The 21,642-nt window shown below is 45.0% G+C and overlaps 1 protein-coding gene across 2 annotated transcripts in view; it reads right to left on the reverse strand.

The window, feature by feature from the left end:
* Positions 1–9,587: 9,587 nt before the first annotated feature.
* Positions 9,588–21,642, reverse strand: part of NDP (norrin cystine knot growth factor NDP) — a 30,341-nt gene continuing 18,286 nt past the window's right edge. Inside the window, exons 3-4 of one of the 2 annotated variants that reach the window (XR_012641644.1) lie at positions 17,741–18,490; positions 9,588–14,151 (exon numbers count right to left, since the gene is read on the reverse strand). Coding sequence is in view for 1 of the 2 variants with exons in the window: in XM_074969188.1 (XP_074825289.1) it covers positions 18,263–18,490 (228 nt within the window). In the remaining variant the exon portion in view is untranslated. Of the gene's footprint in view, positions 18,491–21,642 lie in introns of both variants that reach the window. The other variant, XM_074969188.1, reaches the window with a different exon arrangement.

The following is a 21,642-nucleotide window of genomic DNA, read 5'->3' on the forward strand; positions in this document are numbered from 1 at the left end:
TTTCTACTTGTATACTGTAGTCCCCTGTCCTCCAACCCCTGTGTCCTGCAGAGCATTTCCTGCCCAGTTGAGTTTATCCTCCCAATAGAATTTAAAATGGTGAGTAAAGTGTGACAGGGGGGCATACAGAGCCCCTGGCATGAGGAGAAAAATGGGGGACCCTGGCATGGAGGCAATAGGCACCCCTGGTACAGAGGGGAAAAGAGGGGGGAACACATAGCTCCTGAGGGGAAGAGTGGGAGACTCTGGTTTGGGGTGGTTTGGGTCTGGTGAAGTGAGAATGGGAGGGCACAAAGAGCCCCTGGCCTAGAGGGAGAAGGGACAGCCTGCTATGGGTGGTAGCGGGTATGGAGCACCTCTGGTATGAAGTGGAAGGAGGAAATAGGGAGCACACAGAGCCCTTGGCAAGGGAGGGAGAAGGTGAGGGGCTTGCAGGGAGTCCCTGAAATAGAGGGGGATGGGAGGGTAGCACGCAGGGAGCGTATGGGAGGAATGGAAGGATGCAAGGAGTCCTGGGTATGTCCTATGAGCTCTGCCTATAGAAGCTACAAAGTATGTATCACCCTCTAGGGCAGGGGTCAGCAACCTTTCAGAAGTGGTGTGCCGAGTCTTCATTTATTCACTTTAATTTAAGGTTTCGCGTGCCAGTAATACATTTTAACATGTTTTAGAAGGTCTCTCTCTATAAGTCTATATATTATATAACTAAACTATTGTCATATGTAAAGTAAACAAGGTTTTCAAAATGTTTAAGAAGCTTCATTTAAAATTAAATTAAAATGCTGAACTTATGTCGCCGGCCCGTTCAGCCTGCTGCCAGCCTGGGGGTTCTGTTCACCTAGGCCGGCAGCGGGCTGAGCAGGGCCTGCGGCTGGGACCCCGGCTGGCAAGAGTCTGGCAGCCAGAACCCCAGACCAGCAGTGGGCTGAGTGGCTCAGCCCGCTGCCGGTCTGGGGTTCCATCCGCCGGCTCCTGCCAGCCAGGATCCCAGCTGCCAGCCCCACTCAGCCCGCTGCCAGTCTGGGATCCCAGCCCTGCCCACATAGAGTGGGTACCTACCTTCTCCCTGGTTCTAACCCATTCTCTTTCTTTCTCTCTCTCTCTCTGCACTGAGCTGAGGGTGGGAATGCACTGAGCACAGGGCTGGGGGTGAAGGAGCAGGCTGGGGGTAGGGGTGTAAGGTCTGGCCAGGAGCTAGAATGAGGGAGGGGGCTCAGGGTTGGGGCAGGAGGTTTGGGGGTGGAGTGCTTACCTGGGCAGCTCCCATTTGGTGCGAGGGGTATGGATGGGAATGTGGGGGGGTGCAAGAGTCAGGACATGGGGTGTGGGGGGGCTGGGTATGTATGTGGGGGGTGCAGGGGCGTGGGGGGGCTGGGGGCGTGTGAGGAGGGTGCAGGAGTCAGGGCAGGGGGCTGGGGGCATGTGAGGAGGGTGCAGGAGTCAGGGCAGGGGGCTGGGGTGTGTGGGAGGGGTGCAGGGATCAGGGCAGAGGCCTGGGTTCGGCAGCGGGCTGAGCGGGGCTGGCAGCTGGTACCCGGCAGGCAGCAGCATGCTATTAAAAATGGGCTCCCGTGCCGTCTTTGGCACGCATGCCATAGGTTGTTGACCCCTGCTCTAGGGGCAGTAAAGCCTAATCAGGATGAATTCACAAGCAAATTTATGCCACAAGCCCCACATAGTCAATGCTACAACTCAGAACAAAAGTCTCATTAAAACAGTCTTCCACAGAGACAATATTTCAGTTTATGAGGAGTGCTCCAGTTAACACAAAGTGTGAAAATAAGGACAGTGGTTCTATATTCCCAGATGTCTCTGTGTGCAGAGGATAAGAAAGTGAGCTGTGTCCAGCAGGAACTGAAGCACTGCTATTCCCAGAGTACATTGATACAGGAGCACCACCTACAGGCTACATACTTAACTCCAGTTCTCTTCAGTTCTCATCAGAAATGGATGAACAAACAGGAGGAATGTCATTGTCTGTGGCTGTGATTATGCGCCGATTCCCTGGAGAAGGGCATATTACATGCAGACAGAAATAAGCAGATGTGGAATTTCTGTACTCCGTCGTCCCAGAAAGCATCTCAGATCAAAAGGATTTTTGTGTTTGCCTTACTGCTTTCTTTTTTTAAACCTCTGAATTGCTCAAGGTCAGGCTATCATTCATGCAGCTATTTTATCTGTAAGCAATAGTAGTAATAATAAAGTTTAAAACCCCTCTGTAAATGTTTAACCTCTTGCTGAAAGGTTGCAAACCATTTCCTTCAAGCTGCTGTTACTCAAGTCATGGCTGGAAACCAGCATTTGACAATAAACAGGATATTTTTCTGTTGCTCTAAATTTAAAATGCAAGCCTAACCTTAATAGGGAAAAAACAGACAGTGTTTTCTAAATGTTTCAGCAGAAGCCAGATTATCCAGAGGATCCAAAACTCTATAATACCTGTGAATATAAAGTCTGAATTACAGCATTATTATTCAGTGCTTGAAAGTATTGTCAAGAATAAATTAAGAGGATATCCAAGTCTTTTTTTCTCTTGTATCTATCTTAAAACTGACAGGGTTATAATGAATCACAGAATCATAAAAATATAGGGCTGGAAGGGACCTCAAGTGATCATTTAGTCCAGCCGCCTGCAGGGCCACTGGAACAATTTGTGTAGTGCGGGTGCTGGGAGCCATTGAACCAAACTGTAAATCTTGTATATGATGGAAACCACTTCAAGCCAGGAGGTGCTGTCGCACCCACAGCACCCCTAGTTCCAGTACCTATGGCCCCCTGTGCTGGGGCAGGACCAAACATACCTATGCCATCCCTGACAGGTGTTTGTCTAATCTGCTCGTAAAAATATCCAGTGATGGGAATTCTATAACATCCCTTGGTGACCTATTCCAGTACTTACCTATCTTTAGAGCTAGAAAGTTGTACCTGATATCTAACCTAAATCTCCAATAACTTCTTGTCCTAACTTCAGCAGTCAGGGAGAACAATTGATCACTGTCCTCTTTTTAACAGCCCTTAATGTATTTGGAGACTATTATTAGGGCCCCCTTTTTGAGTCATCTTTTCTCAAGCCAAAATATACCCACTTTTTTCTAAATTTTCTGTCATTTTTGTTTCTCTCCCTTGGACACTGTCCAATTTGTTCACATTTTTCTTAAAGGGTGGCACCCAAAACTGAGCCAAGTACTCCAGCTGAGTTCTCACAAGTGCTGAGTAGAGTGGGACAATTACCTCCCTTGCCTTACAAATGACAGTCCTGTTAATAAGTCCCAAAATGATATTACAACTAGATTATTGTTGGCCTCATATTCAGTTTATGATCCACTACAACCCCCATATCCTTTTCTGCAGAATTACTGCCTAGCCAGTTATTCCCCATTTTGTAGCTATGCATTTGATTTTTTTTCCTTCTTAAGTGACGTACTTTACACTTGTCTTTATTGAATTTCATCTTGTCAATTTCAGACTAATTCTCTGCTTTCTCAAAATCCTTTTGAATTTTAATCCTGTCCTCTGAAGTGCTCGCAGCTCCTCCCAGCTTGATGTCATCTGCACATTTTATAAGCGGAAGGCTGGGCAGCAATTTCCCCAGCACAGGACAGGAGAGCAAGAAACAAGGGAAACTCAAACAAAAAAACAGCATGGTTGCAATAATGATGTGCTTAGATGGCAGCTCACTGGGATTTAATATCCCCTGCCCATTGTGGAGAATCTCACTGTATTTCTTCAAAGGGAACTAACAGCTTGTCTACGTTTACGGCTAAATCAGCACTGTTGTGATCGATGCAGCAATGTCATTTTAGTGGGCCTGGTGAAGACCCGCTAAGTCGATGGCAGAGTGCTCTCCCATCAATGTCTGTACTCCAGCTCCCCAAGAAACATAAGGTAAGTTGGCAGGAGAGCATCTTCCATTGACATAGCACGGTGTAGACACCACAGTAAGTCAACCTACGTTTCGTCGACTTCACTTACATAACTGAAGAAGAGTAACTTCGGTCGAGTTACAGCTTTAGTGTAGACCAGTCCTAAATGTGTGAAGCCAGCACTGGCATTATTCATGGATATTTAATATTTGAGCTTAAAGATTTAATGCAAAACTAGAGTCAAATTTCAGTCCTCATATGTTTGCGGCAACATCTTACAGGACCCCCCTCATTTCCCAAACTGCATTTTCAGCCACAGTTTTATATGTGAAGGCCCCCAGATGTGTGAAGTATTAGCAACTCTCTCTCAAAACCTGAATAGGGCTGATGTAGTAGGAGTGAGGGGGCAGAAAAACAGAGAGGAAGAAAAGGTGAATGAACTAAAGTCTGAACTTACCTAAATTAATGTTAACTGAATTTTGAACTTAAAATGCTGAGGACTACAGCCATCTACCCCTTTGAATAACTATTATTAATACGACTAGACCGGGGTGGGCAAACTTTTTGGCCTGTGGGCCACATGTCGGTATGGAAATTGTATGGAGGGCCGGCTGGGGCAGGGGATTGGGGCACATGGGGGGGATGAGGGCTCCAGCTGGAGGTGCAGACTCTGGGGTGGGGCTGGGGATGAGGGGTTTGGGGTACAGGAGGGTGCTCCAGGCTGGGATCAAAGGGTGTGGAGGGCAATCAGGGCTGGGGCAGGGGGTTGGGGCGCAGGGGGGCTCAGGGGTGCAGGGGGCCTCAGGGGTGCAGGATCCAGGTGGCGTTTACCTGAAGCATCTCCTGGTGGTTCCTGGCCAATGGGAGCTGCAGAGCAAGTGCTTGGGGCAGGGGCAGTGTGCGGAGCCCCTGGGCTGCCCCTGCTTCCAGGAGCCGTGCAGAGCTGCTGCATGCACCAAGCAGAGCAAAGCAAGCTTCTGACCCCGCTCCCCAGCTGAAGCACTGGAGCAGGGAAAGCTCCCAACCCTGCTCCCCGGTGGGAACTTGAGGGCTGGCCCACCCCTGGACTAGACCCATCTCAGGATTGGGCCCCAAGAGAGGGATTTTCAAAAGCTCGGAGAGTGTGACAGATTGCTGTTACCAATCTGCCTGAGGTGTCAGGTGATCAGGCTGAGGCAGCAGGATCGTTAGGGGAGGAGATGAAGGAGCACACCAAGTGACTAAATTTTAAAGCTTTATTAATAAAATAACAGCGGTCAGAGCTTGGCAAAGCGCAAACAGGAGAGGAGGCCCCTGGTAAGTGGCTTTGATTTTGGGAATCGCTGAAGCGAGTTGTTGAGGGCAGGAGGGTTGCAGAAAGCAGGCTTGTGTCTGTATGATGTGCGGTCATTACACCACATACCTATCTGAGCAGCAGAACAGGGTGTTGATTGACTCCCTCATTTAATGGGAATCTGCCTCAGAGATCTCCAGGAAACTCTCATGGAGATATTGGGCAATCCGCTGGTGCAGATTCTTGCCTCATTAAGGGTAACTTTCCCACGCCACTCTGCCATCACTGCGGGGGGAGGGGGGAATCATTGTTGCACACAGGTGAGCCGCATAAAGGCCAGGGCGGAAGCTGAGGTCTTGGAGAAGATCCTCCCTTGATTCCCTGCTCACCCTCAGGAGTGAGATATCTTCCATAATGAACACAGCCTGTGGAAAATGTGGGGACAGGAATGATTATAAGGCCCCCTCATACAGTACTAGCTCTCCCCAAGAGCCATGTACCCAGTGTACAGTACGGTCCTGGAACACTGATTTCCCCATCTCCTGCGGCTACTCACCATTTTGGGAGTCTTGTGGCTCATGTGTGCTTGCCTGGGGTCAGCCAGTTAGTGACAGGTATGTGAATAGTGGCTGTGTTTTAAATCACTGAATCAGTGGTCTGTGTGTTGCAAACAATACTGCTTCTGTAAAATGTTGCATTTTGGCTTCACAGATATGACCTTGGGAGCCCAGCCTCCCTCTTTATCATCGCTGACTGAACGGCTGTGCAGAATTAGAAAGTGGCTGTGAAGAACTAACGAGGACTTTCTGTATGAGGTCATGATGCACTCCACCACTGAGAAACAGGAATTGAAGGAGTGGCGGGACAGCAAGAAGAGGGACTGAAAGGAGACTGGGGCATGCCAGAACGAAGTCACAGAGTGGCTTTTAAACTTTATGGAGCTCCAAGAGGTCACATTCCAAGCGCTACTAGCACTGCAAACCAAGCAGATCTGCACCCTGCTACAGCAGATCTGCAGCTGCTGTTGCAAAACTCTTTCCCATGCGCCCCCCAGACCCCGCCAACACACTCTTAACAACCTCCTGGCTCCAGTCTGTACCCGCTGCATTCTGCTCCTCCCCCATCACAGACCAGCCCTGCGGACTCCCAGTACCCACTGCACTCAACACCCTCCCTCTGCAGGTTAGCCCTGCTGAAGTACAGTACCCGCTGCACTGTACTCCAAAGGAGAAGGTTGCATATGACACCTGGACATACACAAATTTTTAACCATCCTGGGACCTTCCCTCTTCATGGGACCCCCCCCCCTTCCCCCATCCCTCTCAGTGCTGGTGTGTTTTTTGTTTGTCTCTCTCCTCCGGTTGTTGTTTTTCAATAAAAGAATTGTGTTGGTTCCAAAGCGCTCTTTATTCTATTCATTGAAAGCAAACAGAGCCCAGCAAAGCAACAGGCAATTTTCTTAAACCTTCACAGTGCATCGTCTGCACCAATCACCATCACCTCCCAGCACTACACGCACTGCACTCCCGAGCATAGCAACAAATATTAGTGGCTTTCAGCTTCAAATTGCTGCCTCAAGGCATCCCTGATCCCTATGGCCCTGTGCTGCGCCCCTCTAATAGCTCTGGTCTCCGACTGTTCAAATTCAACCTCCAGGTGCTGAGCCTCAGCGGTCCGGCCCTGAGTGAAGCTTTCACCCTTCCCTTCGCAAATATCATGGAGCGTACAGCATGTGGCTATAAGCATAGGAGTATTGCCATCAGCCAGGTGCAGCCTCCCATATAGGCAGTGCCTGCGGGCCTTTAAACAGCCAAAAGCACACTCAACAGCCATTCTGCACTTGCTCAGCCTGTTGTTGAACAGCTCTTTGCTGCTGTCAAGGTGCCCTGTGTGTGGCTTCATAAGCCACGACATTAAGGGGTAGGCAGGGTCTCCCGCTATCACAATGGGCATTTCAACTTCCCCTACGGTGATCTTCTGGTCCGGGAAGAAAGTCCCGGCTTGCAGCTTCTTGAACAGGCCAATGTTCCGAAAGATGCGTGCGTCATACACCTTTCCTGGCCAGTCTGCGTTAATGTCAGTGAAACACCCACAGTGATCCACAAGCACCTGGAGAACAATAGAGAAATACCCCTTCCGATTAATGTACTTGGTGGCTAGGTGGTCTGGTGCCAGAATTGGAATATGCGTGCCATCTATCGCCCCTCTGCAGTTAGGGAAGCCCATTTGTGCAAAGCTGTCTGTAGAAAGATGAGGCCCTGAAACATAAACCCTTGATATCAGAGGCCCGGTATGGGACCTAAGGCCTGAGCTAAAGTAATGGTCAAGACTTTGCTAACATAAAGCAAAGTTAAGCTGTGAGCCAGAGGCAGGCCCTGCTCACAGAAGCTGGCAAGGAAAGGGCTGATGTTCCATAAACATATGCTGTTGCACAAACAAATACCTAAAGTGGATTAGATATCAGAGCCAATCAAAGTACAAATGGTACAAGAACATTCTTATACCGTCCGCATAGATAACAAGGACAGGGGCAAAAGGCTAGTATGATGGATAGAGTTGTTTTGTTCGACCCACCGTGTACAAGGTGAGAGGCAGCACCTTACTGCGTAGAAGGGTGGTGCATTGTTACATAAAGGGGTTGCACCTCAATACGTCAGGAGCGTTATGTAACTTGGTTCTACCTGTTTATAAGAATACATCCCTGGGGCAGTGTCTTTTGTCCGGCCTAGGGGGCAGTGGAAAATCCTGCCACTGACTAAGCTGTGTCCATTGTCAGGGAGCACATAGGGACAAGCAACAAACTGTATATAAGTTATATGAGTCGGGGAGTTAGAAATTGTGTTTCTCTTCGACAATAAACCTGGCCGACGTGCCTTTGTACCTTACTAGAGTTTGTGGTCATTGGGGGCTCTGTCAGGGTCTGCTGTGACAGCAATCTGCAGAGCCGGGGCAGCACACAGAGGGACCATACGCACGCAGCTGACTGATATCAATATCGAGCAAGAGCAGAGCACCACACCGGGGGCAACTGACAACACCATCCACAATGTCACACACGTTGCCCAGAGTCATGGTATTTCGGAGCAGGATGCAATTAATGGCCCTACACACTTCCTTGAACACGAGTCCAACAGTAGACTTTCCCACTCTGAACTGGTTAGCGACTGATCGGTAGCAGTCTGGAGTAGCCAGCTTCTACAGTGCAATTGCCACACACTTCTCCAATGGCAGGGCAGCTCCCATTTTCATGTCCTTGCGCTGCAGGGCTGGGGCGAGCTCATCACACAGTCCCATGAATGTGGCTTTCCTCATGCGAAAGTTCTGCAGCCACTGCTCGTCATCCCAGACGTGCATGACGCTGCGATCCCACCACTCGGCGCTTGTTTCCGGAGCCGAAAAGCGGCGTTCCACTGCGGCCAGCACCTCCGTGAATGCCACAAGCAATCTTGTGTCGTAGCTACCATAGGCGCCAACTTCCCCACTTTCCCCTGGGTGCTCGACCCCCCCTCTCTGCCCCGGGTCCCACCCCCACTCCACCCCTTACATGAGGCCATGCCCCTGCCCACCTCTCCCCACCCCTTCCCCACCCCCATTCCAACCCCTTTCCCAAAGTCCCCGCCCCAACTCCGCCCCCTCCCTGCCCCTATTCCAACTCCTTCCCCAAATCCCCACTCTCGCCCTGCCTCTTCCTCTCCTCCTCCTCCCCTGAGCGTGCCACGTTCCTAATCCCCCCCCCCCCAGAGATGCTGTTTGGCAGCGGCCGGGTGGGAAGCACTAGGAGGTAGGTGGAGGAGCAGGGACGCGGCACGCTCAGGGGACGAGGAGGAGGGGGGGTGAGGGGAGCTTGGCTTCCAGTGGGTGCAGAGCACCCACAAATTTTTTCCCGTGGGTGCTCCAGCCCCGGAGCACCCACGGAGTCAGCACCTATGGTAGCTACTACACGTGGTGAGATCAATGTCGAACTTCTCTTGCCTCTGTAGTTTAAGGAATAACTCCACTGCCTCTCATGACATGTTAGTCAGAGCGAGCAGCATACTGGTCAGCAGTGCGGGATCCATTCCTGCAGACCGAAGAGTCAGAGCGCGCAGTACACAAACCGTTGAAAGATGTCACCAAATGCAGATGGAAGCACAGAGATTGCTGGGACACGAAGCAATGCATCACGGGGCATTGGGACAGGACCCAGGATGCCCTGCGACCCCCTCCACCTTCCCACAACTCTTAGCGGTGGAAGAGGAGGAGATGCTCTGTGGGATAGCTGCCCAGAGTGCACTGCTCCAAATACCGCTGCAAGTGCCACAAGTGTGAACATGCTATTGCGTAGACAGCTGACAGTATGAACACACAACAGCGGTTTCCCTTCAGTGCTCTCTGAGCGGCGCTGTAACTTTCAGTGATGTAACTCTGACAGTGTAGACATACATTGAGACATACAAACTGAGTTAAAGCCACTTTAATTCTAAATAAGAGTGTCCACACAGGGGTCCAAAGTGAATTAAGAGCACTTTAATTCTAAATAGGATCTTCCATAAAGGGGTTTAATATAGTTTAACTAATCCACTTTGAAAGTTAATTCAGATTAGCTTTCCTGAATGCCTCCATGTAGCCAGGCCCTTAGTGTTAATTCAGTTAGGGCTTGTCTAGGTTTACAGTTAGTGCAGGACAGACTGGGGTATAAATTTACACCCCGCAATGACTATCCATGTGGAACTGGCTGCTCCAGAGTAAAAGTTCCCTAGTGCGCTTTGATCTACCCTGCTTTGAAATGGGAGTAGATCAAAGCACACTAGGGTACTGTTAGTACGGGGCAGCAACATCCACGTGGGCAGTTAGTATGCAGCACACTAGTGTAAGGTAGATTTACACCCCAGTCTGCCACACGTGAACTGTTCCTCCAGAAAAGCCCTTAATGTTAATTAAGGAATCTTCTTGGGACAAGTCCCATACTCCATGTTCAATAGAATACAGAACACACTCTCATTGTCCCCAAATACACAGCCATTAATAATAAACTAAAGGAATTAGAGATCACTGTTCCTCTTGTGCCATCTTTGCCTTCCTATGGTTATAGTCAATGGGGAAAGAGCTGCACTTTTTAATATCACACAGGAGTTTAGATGAGGCACGGTTTCCAAATGCCCAGAGCAATAATTTTATTACAGAAGCAATAAACCATGCAAACATCCTGAAGTTATTAAAACAAAAATATCTGTGCATTGACTATAAGGAAGTGGACTAGAGAAAATATAGATTGTGAGTGTACCCACTAGGGACATGAGACTTCCTACAGGGTAAGAGTCTAACTCCTTTTCTCACAGTAAGTAGTGCCTTACTTCTTGAACAACTCACCTGCTTTCAGTGAGACCGTTCAATAAGTTAGGTACTAGAGAACGGGAGCAAGGTTGCCCGGATTTGGCCCATACTGAAATTCGATGGATCAGAAGAATGGCTTCTACACTGATGGGCACACAAAGAGCCTGCGTCTCCTCTCAAACATCAGAAGTAACTGGATTAAATTCAGTGGAGTTATGCAGTTTAAAAGCAGTATGAGTGAGACCAGAATCCAGACCCAGTGAGCCGCCAAATAAAAACTGCAGCGGCAGCTCTTGCGTAGCCACAGGAGACGGTAAGAAACTAAAATAACAACATATTTGAAAAATAGTTGGAGGCCTTCCTTTATCTATAATAGTTTAACATACAAACACCTTCCATCACAAAAAAAATCACAAAACAGGTTTTCTACTTTTACAAATTGTCAACAGAGCACACAAAACATTTACTGGTCTATTGAAATAAATACTATCGTCTCAGTCACTGCGTGCTCAGGCCTGCCCTCCTGCACCCTGCTACATGTACATTATGCTGCAGCCATCTCGCTATGGCAACTGTGAAATTCAAACTTTACAGCCTGCGAGATTTCCCATATTTGAAACCTCAGTGCCAAACAGTGATGCTCCTGACAGGATAGTATTATGCACAAAGCCAACTCCAAGTGACCCAAATCTGGCAGGTGGTTTTGGTCGTGGCAAGTCATTTTGCTCATGCAGCATTTATAACTCACAAAAGTGTAATTATTCTTTTTGCAAAAGCTCCTTAATTGTCACATGTTGTTATAGCTTTGCAACATATCTGGCAGATAGCAATACAGTATATACATGTAAATGTGTTATGCGCATAGATCCATTAACCTTATTGGCGTATGTAAACATCCCTCTTTCCAAAGCATTTTGAGCACTGTGTTTATATGGATCTAAGTATTTTACGAATGAGCATCAACATTAACCTCTTGCTCCCTAAACCAAAAGGGTTTGAGCTGCCTGAGGTTCTATTGCTCCCAGATCATGAGAATCTGAGCCTCATGTTGCTCAACAGTGACACCCGCTGGTCATTGAGCTGCCGAGAGACGCCTCAAAAGAACAGACTCAACCATCTAAAAAATTCAGTATTACATATAGCAAGTCTCATTTTTAATGTTACTAAATTGCTTCTACATAAAACAGTGAACTGAGGCTGATTGTTCTTAAGAATCTTACTACTGCTGCAAAATTACAATATTGAAAACCACATATTGATTTCATATTAAAGGAATGGGTGCTTTTATGTTTTCAGATGCTTTTTCTATTTGAAAGTAGAGTGCAGACAAAAGAGCCTAGTCCTGATGGAAAATTAGAAAATTATAAAATCCATGTAGCGCTCGTGGTTACAGATAAAGGCAAACTGATCTATCTATAGACTAGCTCTTTAACTCTTCCTAGAAGAAGAATATTTGTAAACAGGGGCATCATTTCAGCAAAATTCTGGTGGGAGGCATTCTATGTGATTATGTTATACCCTGCAAAGCTGGGGCTGCGGGGCGGGGGGCGGGAAATGGAAAACATAATGAAGCAAATAGACCTATGAAAGTTGAGGGGGCAACTGCCCCTGAGTCCCCTAGCAAATGAGGCTCTGGTTAGTAAATTACTCAGGGAGTTTTATATTTTTTTTAAGTTTTGTTTTTTAAATGAGCCATGTTGTTATTGGTTAATTTTGGTCAGCTGGCTAAAGGAAGGGTTGATTTTTGTCACAGGTAAAAAGATTTATGGTGTTTCTTTGAAATCCCTTTTAGATTCCTCACAATGTTCCAAAATGGTCTGTTATCAACATTGGTATTTCTGGAAGATGCATTTCTCTGTGAAGCCCCAATAGGAATGCTTATTCCTACCAACAAGCCCCTTGAACGCTGGAGTACTGTCTTCTGATTCATGTAAAGCAGCTTTCTCCTAGCACAAATCACTGAAGGGCCCATATCTGTACAACACCCTGCCTGGCTAAGTAATTTGGAGGCTGTTGATTACCTGTCCAGAATTTCTCTGAGACACCTGTAAAGAATTTGACCCATTCCTCACAGAATACCAGGGATAGACTCATTATTCACATTTCCGACCACCCCTTTTTGCACTTGCACCATATAAGAAGCTGACCTACAGCTAGTTTAAAACACTCTGTACAGCATATTTGTAAGGGCACCTGTTACATCTGTAGTAGTGTAATATCTCTAGTAAAGTTGTCAATCACTTGTGCTGCATTAAGTTTTTTGTTTCAACCTTTGTGTTTCAAACATCTATCGAGTCAAAAAAGGTACGAAAAATACAGAAGCTCAATATGCTCATGGTGATCTGTTTCAGTCTCCTGCTGGTACTCTGAATTTTTTAAGCTGTTTGGATTTTCTGAAAAATACCTATGCACAGAGCTGGAGGGCAAATTCCCTGCTACGCAGAGCTCTCTTTTCTTTAGGGCCTAATCCCATTCCTCTCAAACTGCATTGCAAACCTTCCATTGACTTTAGTAGCATAGGAAAACGGCACTGAAATACACCAGAAAAGGACACACCAGCATTCTAAGTAGCTCTTCTTCCCAAATCAGATTCTAAAAATCAGAAGCAGTACTGAAGAAAGACACACACAAGAGCAGGAGACTGGAATATTCCATTGCTGCAGTAACTTCTATTTTTTATTCTTCTTGCCCGTTCACAAAAACACATTTAACTGAAAATTATACACCTCGGTCTGTGTGTCAGTGCAAATCTGCTAGAGTTGCCCTGTCGCACACCTGTCTCTGAGATTATAAAATGTTTTAATTTGTTATTTGTTGGATAGTAAGAAGTGCTCATTTAGGACCTGATCTGAAGCTCATCAAAGACGATGGACTCCCCTTAATGTCAATGAACTTCATATCAGGCCCCTTTATTGTACTTAGCATTGGACAAACAGCTGACACAGGCACTTGATTATGCCAAGCAGAGACAGACAGGCTCAAGGTCTCTTATCTGTAAAAGTTCTCCATGCTCACAAGCCAAGGGAAAGTGTAATTAATGTCCCTGTGGACATCTCCAGGAAAACAGTGAGCTCTTAAGTTAATTGTTATTATTTATATAGGGACTGACCCATCCAAAGCACTTAAACATGCATGTTCCTTTAAGCAAACAAGTGGTCCCATTGAAGTGGGGCCATAGTACTCAACATATGCTAGATTATGGTATTTTTATTCTGACACGTCACAACTTCTTTTTAACGGGGTCTCTGATATACAACATTGGCTTATAATGCACTTCTTACACATAAACAATCCTGATGACGCTCTTTACTATAGTTCTTTTCCATTCTTCAAGTTTGTGTCTTTCTCTGTCTGGGCTCCATTAGTAAATCATTTTAATGCAATTAACCCAATTCAAATTGAACTATAGCACTGCTGATACAGTAGTATATGGTTTTAAAAAGTAAACTAGCATGATGCTGTGTACTGCACCATGGTAGATGTGGATAGAGAAGAGATTGTTGGGGGTCTGATTTTGTGGCCCACACATTAGGAACATGATGAACAGAAAGGAAGAAAGGGGAGGATGAGACAGGAAAGCAGAAAGAGGTGATGGTGGCCTTTGGTTGTAGGAGCATCACCTGTTGGGCAAACCACAGAATGTTCTTGGAGGAAGCTGCCCATCCTGCAAGTCTGGTGGATCCTTCTTCAGGAAGAGTCAACCTCAATGGAAAAAGAAAAACCACACAGACACACACATTCAGATTCTGAGGAGAGGACACTATTGCAAAGAACCTGCCCCTCCTCCTGCCCCTCAGCATTATCTAGACAATTGTCCCTTTCCCTTTCTGTTCTCAAGGAACAACATTATTATAGAGGTACTTAGAGTGTAGTCAAACCTTCAGAACATATCAGAGATGTATCAAGTACAATCTCATGCTAAGGAAAAGTCATTTAATTTTCATATTTTCTCACACAAGTCAAATCCTGTGGTCCTTCATGTTCAAAGATGGTTGCTCTATATGGGGCACTTGAATCCATATCGTTGCACATAACTGATGATTTGTGTACTTTATTTAGTTGCCTAAAATGGATATATAGGTGTCAAAATATGGATTTAGGTGCTAAATTTTAGGCACTCATTTAGTGACAGCTACAGTCTGGCTGTAATGATAACCCCCAGGGATGTTAGAGGAGGAAGAATGAACTGTATGACCTTTTTCTTTCTAAACATCATTCAGCCACTGAGTTGTCATGAAGTCCACTGTTAATAATCATTTCAATTGTCTAGGGCTAGACAGTTCCCATGCTACATGAAAACTGGGCCTTCGGTCCTTATCTTCTGAAGTCAATACGAGTTTTACCTGAGGAAGGGCTAAGCAAAAACTGAGTAAGAACTTAAAGATTTTGCTCAGAGTTTGTTATTTACCAATTCAACTTGCTTGCAAATAGGGTTGGCGCCTTCAAGTCCCAACTCTGTTATATTTATTTGACTCTGTAATTAAGTAAAAAAAACTTGAATTGACTCACAATTATTTGCCTGGCAACAGATTTTGAGGTCACAAGATGACTTCACTATAGGATCAAGAGAAGGGGAAGGAATCTTGGGTGTGAGAGAAAGCTTTTGTTAAACCACAAATATCTTCTGAGACCAATTGTCGCAATAATAGCTCTTGCATTGTGATGGAAAAGGGACACAGGAATAAATATATCCCAATTTTTTCTCTCACTATAAATATTCTCTTTTTTCTAAGTTGGCTCTGGTGTGAAAGTCTTTCTTTAAATTCTTCCCCCTGCCCCCTTCTTACCAAAGAGAGAGAGAGCAACAGCACAACCAATGACTTTTTCAATGAGGTATTATTCATCAATCCAGTCCTGTCTAGCTTGAGACTTGGCTACTGTACAGTAAAAGCTCCAAGCAGCAGATCCTCAGCCTGTGTAAATTAGCTCTAGTGTCTTCAGTGGAGCTAAGGATCTGCCTCTTGATGTCATGTGGTGGGGGAAAGGGGAGAGACACTGAATACCAGCAGCTACCCTTAAAATTTTTCCAATATCTTTGATAACTAAATAACATGACTTCAGCTCATGCAGAATTCTCTATCTTAAGTACAGGGATACTTTGTATATTTTGAGGTAATAGTATGTAGTTATCAAAGACAAAACTGAAAATGTATTACGGCAACCACTATAATTTTAGATTATTAATGGTTCAGATAATCAAGGGGATTTTCTACGTAATTAATATGGAGACACGGTCCTGTTTTGGATAATGAAGCGTTTTAGATAATGAAGCTTGGACACACAAAAATGTTCCTGAAGGAGGAGGGGGGGGTCTTGTACAAACTAGTTAAGTGATAATACTCCGTACACACTCCTATCTGTCATGTTCAAACTATTCATCAGATATGAAAAGAATCACCATCAGAATGAAATAATGAATCACATCCAATGATCTCATTGTGGTCCTTCAGGCGTGGTCCTGGCATTTGACTATGAGCTACACAGCTCATAACAATTTGATTCACGCTTCATCCACAGCTCTAAGAGTTCTTATTTTAAACTGGCCATCAATGACAAGATACTCTCCAGCAGACAGGGAATACCCTTTTCAGTCTATACCATCTATCTATCACTAATATCTATAAGTGTCTGTGTACATTTGGCCCCAATCATTTTCTACTTTTACTGAATTATATCCTGCTCCAGAATTCAGCTGAATATATGCCTGCCACATGTCTCTACTTCCCATAGTGCTCCTGGGACGGTAATGGTCAAGGACATTGGATCTGCCTGGTCAACCACAATAATGCATATGTAAGCCATGGAAATGCTCACTTCCCAATTTCAGGCCACTTAATCTGTTTCTTTATATTAGAGAAAGACCTTGGGGAGTCCTTGAGCATACTCAATGGAATTCCTGTGATGTAATTGCCAAAAGCCTGGTTGCTATATATGGCAATTGTTCAAGACAGATTAGATGGCATACAACAGATGGGCTGTATTCTGGACTTGTCTACCCACTCCCAACCTCTGCCCCTCCTATTCATCATTGTGCAATGACGTTCAGATTACTGCTGGAGTAACATTGGACTTTATGCATATTCCATGTGGGTGTCACTGTGGATTTGAAGCTGGACTGAATCATGGCATTATGAGCCATGAGCTCTCTACTTCCTTGGCTTTCACTATCTCACATGGAACACCTGTTTAGGTTGATCTGGGTTCAGGGAAGAGATTCTGTAGCAGGTTGACTATCCTACTCAGTATATCGCCATTAAAAGGAGCCAAGATCCAAATAAATTTATGTAGTTTCCATGTTGTGGAAGGCTATGGGTATTTATTGTTCAACTGACCCTCCCAAAAGCTAAATGTTTAAGAGCAGGGCCAGCTTTAACTACAAATAAAGTAATCTGTACCTTAGGGGCACCGTTTTTGAAACTTTGCAGAGATGACCCATGCCTTCCGATGGGGGGGAGGTACAGTGAGGGCAGTGGCTTCAGCAGATGTTACTGAGCATGCTCAGTCCATGTAAGCATGCTCATTTGCTCAGTACAAGCCAAGCAGCAAATTGGGGGGCCATGTGACACCCCCCCCCACACACACACACACATCATCTCTTTTTACATGCCAGGCAACCTCCTAACTCATGGGCTAGGCCTATTTCCTTGTCCAACAGTGGTCCTAGAGGGGAAGGCAACTGGTGGTCAGATCCTCCCTTGCAGAGAAGCAGCATGATCCAGTAATTAGTACACAGCTGGGATTCAGGCTCTGCCAAGGCCTTGTTGTAGGCAGATCAGTTAACTCCCTTGTGCCTCAGATTCTTTATCTTTAAAACAGGGATAGTGATACTTACTCACTTTGGATGAAGTACTTTGAGATCTATGGATACAAATTATTCCTACATATTGTTATTATTCTGGCAGCTCTGGGATCTGTTCCTCCTGAGGCCAGCCCAGTTTAAGAAGAGATTCTGTTTAAGAGGCTCCATTTTTAAATTGTAAACCGGTACTTAGTTTCTAGTTTTTAATTAGTACATTTTGTGATAGCTACAGTCTGGCTATAATGATCACCCCCGGGATATTAGAGGAGAAAGAATGAACTGCATGACCTTTTTCTTCCTAAACGTCACCCAGCCACCAAGTTGTGAGGCAATCCACTACAAATAATCATTTGAACCGTCTAGAGATGGACAATTCCCATGCCTCATTCACTATCCAGTTCACTTTTCAATTATTTATTCATAATTTCAGCTAAACCACAGTTAAAATTGTCCAGAACTTGTCTGCCAGATCAAGTAACATATATCCCTTACCATCAACGCAGTTCATTTTGAAGGGCAATATAACTAAGAGACGGAGAATAAAATGACACAATAAGCAGTCATATGCAGGAATGGAGTGATCCTGCTTCCAAATATCGACTTTTGTAGAATATAGTACCTCCAGCAGATGGACCCCCGTTGTTCTCTCTCTGTGTCTTTATTGTTCACTGGCAAAAAAAAAAAACCTCCCATCAGTCCTTATTCAAAACTCCCAGAGCAGAAGAAAGGCTGAGCCTGAAAATATACCCCCCAAAGTATCCTTTCAGGGGGGAAAAAAGGGTTCATGTCTCCAGGGTTTTGTCTTCAGCACAGACCAGCAGATGGATGTCTTTGTTTTCACAATCAGCACAATCCAGGGCCCTGGTGTCTTTCATTTTTTACTTCTCAAATCCAACCCAGCTTGATGAGTCCTGGTTGTAGGAATACTTTAATAGTGTGCTGGTGAGCTCTCAGTGGCTGCGATTGCTTTCTGGGAGCAGTGTCCCCCCTCTCGTCATTGCAACTGGTGTCCCCCTAGGAGTTGCACTCTTCACAATGGCAGGACAGGATGTAACGGTACGTAGCAGTGAGCCTCATGCCACCTGAGCAGCGCAACCTCATTGCTTTCAGCTTGGAGGTCTGGGGCCGGCAACAGTGGCAGGTAGAACGGAATGGTTGTTTTAGGACTGTGCTGAAGGAGACCATCGGCTCAGAGCGTGATGTCTGACTGCAGCGTCCCTCGCAGCGAGCCAGCAGCACCATCTGCAAGTTAGAACAGAGAAGGGTTAGGAAACGTACACACTGGTGTTAGTGTGTGGCCAAGGAATACAGACATGGAGTTCAATCAAATGTAATTGAATTTAAGTGTCTCAGGATTAACTGGGAAACACCTGGTGGTGGCTCTTGACTATCTAGTATGATGCATAACAGTAATAATGGACTATATCCAGTCCAGATTGTTCAATGTTAAGTTGTATTTTATGTACAGTCATTTAGAAGAAAGCATCATCAGCGTCCTTGAGTTCTGGACATCATCATCCATTGGGGATTTGGGGCCTGGTTTTCAGAAAGCCAGGGCTTGTGTTTCAAATACAGTTGTATGTGCAATTACTGCAACTGTGCCTTGGCCTGAGCTCTCTGAAAATCAAGCCCTGAAATCATAACTGACCAATTGGGTCGTGACTCTTAGTTGGCTAATATTTAGCATTTCTAGTTAATAAAACAGGTGGTCACCAGAGCTAGCTTTTATGGTCTGTGCATCCCTTAGAAATATAAAGGAGAATTTCAACTTTCTTATTTTTTAAAGTAAGTTTCTAGACCTTTTCTTTGCAAAGATCTCCTTAAAGAGGTAAATCAATATAATGTAATGAAGATATAATGTAATGAAAATATAAACCAATATAAACTCTTTGCTGGGTTTGAAAGCTTATCACTGACTTTTCCTAACAATATTAAAGGCCCACTGGTCTTTCTCTTCTTCCACTGAATGAACTGTGAATAGACGAAGACATGTTACAGACCTGGAAAGAACTAAAGAGCTTCCATGGTGATTACCCATTTATTTCCCTTCCAAACAATCTGCTGTCCAGCTGTGGAGAAGAGTAGAAACTGTGTTAGGCCCTGTCTAAAGGACAAAAAAAAGGGTGCTTTTTAAAAGCATGTTAGCTAACTCGAGTTAAGGGTTATTTCAAACCACAGTACAGTAGTTAACAGTTTGTGTAGACACAGTCAGTATTTAACAACTTTAAACCTATACCATGGCCAACCAGCATGATTTTACAGCTGGTTATTGCTATGCTTACATGAGGTGTTTCAAACTATATCAGCAAACTTCAATTAGCCAAGACAGATTCATAGATTCCAAGGCCAGAAGGGACCATCGTGGTCATCTAGTCTAACACAAGCCATTGAACTTTCCAAAAATTCCTAATTTTGTCTAGCTCCAATTTCCAGCCACCAGACTGTGTTATACCTTTCTCTACTAGACTGAAGATCCTTCTGTTATCAAATGTTTGTTTCCCATGTAGGTATTTATAGATTGCGATAAAATCACTCCCTAACATTCTCTTTGATTCGAAACAGATTGAGCTCCCTGAGGCACGTTTTCCAATTCTTTATTCATTCTTGTTGCTCTTTTTCTGAACCCTCTCCAATTAACATTTTAAGTTTAATTTTTTCCCCAGAATCCTGAGAATGCCTAATTGTGCCACTATATCTTTTATCTGATTGCAAGAATTCTTTTTCAATGATTAATAGAAAAGCATTTCAACTGAAATGTTACATGATCCATCATGGGATACATTACCATGTGGTGAAGAATACCTGCAAATGATGGTGTTCTTAGCATGGGAATGTTTATACATTTTTGGCTCCACTGTCCTAAAAAACAAAATCTTTAATCTCACCTCTCTCTGCCTAATCCTGCCGGTGTCACCAGAAGCAGCAGAAAACAATGGAACTGGGGAACGGAACTGGGGACAGGATAAAGATTACACAACATAACTGCAAAGCAGAATTTTTCATGTGCCCGCAAGAAATCTATTCAGAGCTGACACTAATACTAGTCTTCCACAAAAAAGACACTTTTTTTCAATAAAACTGCATTGTAATTGTTTAGTTAGCTTAATACATTTAACATAGTGATTTTAAAACAAAGCATCACATCACACTTTGCAGATCTTATCATTGCAAAATTTTGCTCAGGAATCAATGGAAAGATAGGCTTCCTAGTGCATGGTAATTTTTAAAACTATGTTTTTTCCTTACAGCCCCTATTTATAGATTACAGTGTACATTTTAAGAGTGGCACTGCATCATGGGAATCATAAACTTTGCTGGAAAAAAAAGTAATCAGAATTCACATTTAGATGGCCTTTTAAATTCTTGGACTAACCTGTAACTTAACCGACTCCTCTTAAATTCCCAAATAGCACCAGTATATTTTGGCAGGTGTGCAAATGAGCTGGAAATTGCATGTACTTCAGAAGCTTTGCTTTGCCATTTAATCAATTGCAGCAGCTGTTTATTGCATTGTATACTATAGTGAAATAGAGATTATTACTCCATTAAATAATTAGTAATGATATGATGGCACAGCACACTAATAGAGTAAGTATATATTTAGTAGAAATGTATGGATGTTTTATAACTCAATATCCAGCTGTGAGTTCTCCTCCTCCCCTACATAACCATGTACATGTCATATTGTAATGCTATTCCGGAAGTACTAGGGTGACCATATTTCCCTATGCTGAATATGGGACACCCGTAAATAAATAAATAAATAAATAAAAATGACTCGTATTCAAGTGAGTTCAATGGCAATCAATCAGAACTACACAGTACAAACATTCAAATTAAAATCAAGTTGACTGAGCCCCTGTTAAAAAGAAATACTGTGTAGTTGGATTCTTTTTATTTACCTTCTTATCTTTAAGGCTTTAGGGTTCACACGAGGAGGGGTGACATACACCCCTTAAATGCCCCACACACACATGAGGAGAGGAGACACACACACACTCCCGTACACCTCTCTCACATGGGGGGAAGGAGGTGATTGACCAATCCAACCCTCCCTGCCTGGCGCTCTCTGCCGTCCACACCTGGCTGGGCCCCCTGGACGGACCCGCCTCTCCTGGTGCCTGGTGCCATGTCTTCCTGAGGCAACACACGGGGGGGGGGCGCACACAGGGTCACGTGCCCCCTGCCCCCAGATTTCTGCAAGGTTCACACCAGAATGTGGCCAGCAGCAGCCTTTCAGCACTGTGTGGGATGGAAGGGACGGGAGCTGCTTCCAGCCGCAGGGGAGGAGGACGGGGGAAGGGATAACCTAGTATGAATCTTTGCAGAGCTCATCTCTTCCCTCCCCCCACCCTCTGTGTGGCTGGAAGCAGCTTGTCCCTTCCTGCCCTCAC

Source organism: Natator depressus, chromosome 1 (genome assembly GCF_965152275.1).
Source record: "Natator depressus isolate rNatDep1 chromosome 1, rNatDep2.hap1, whole genome shotgun sequence".
Classification (NCBI taxonomy): domain Eukaryota; kingdom Metazoa; phylum Chordata; order Testudines; family Cheloniidae; genus Natator; species Natator depressus.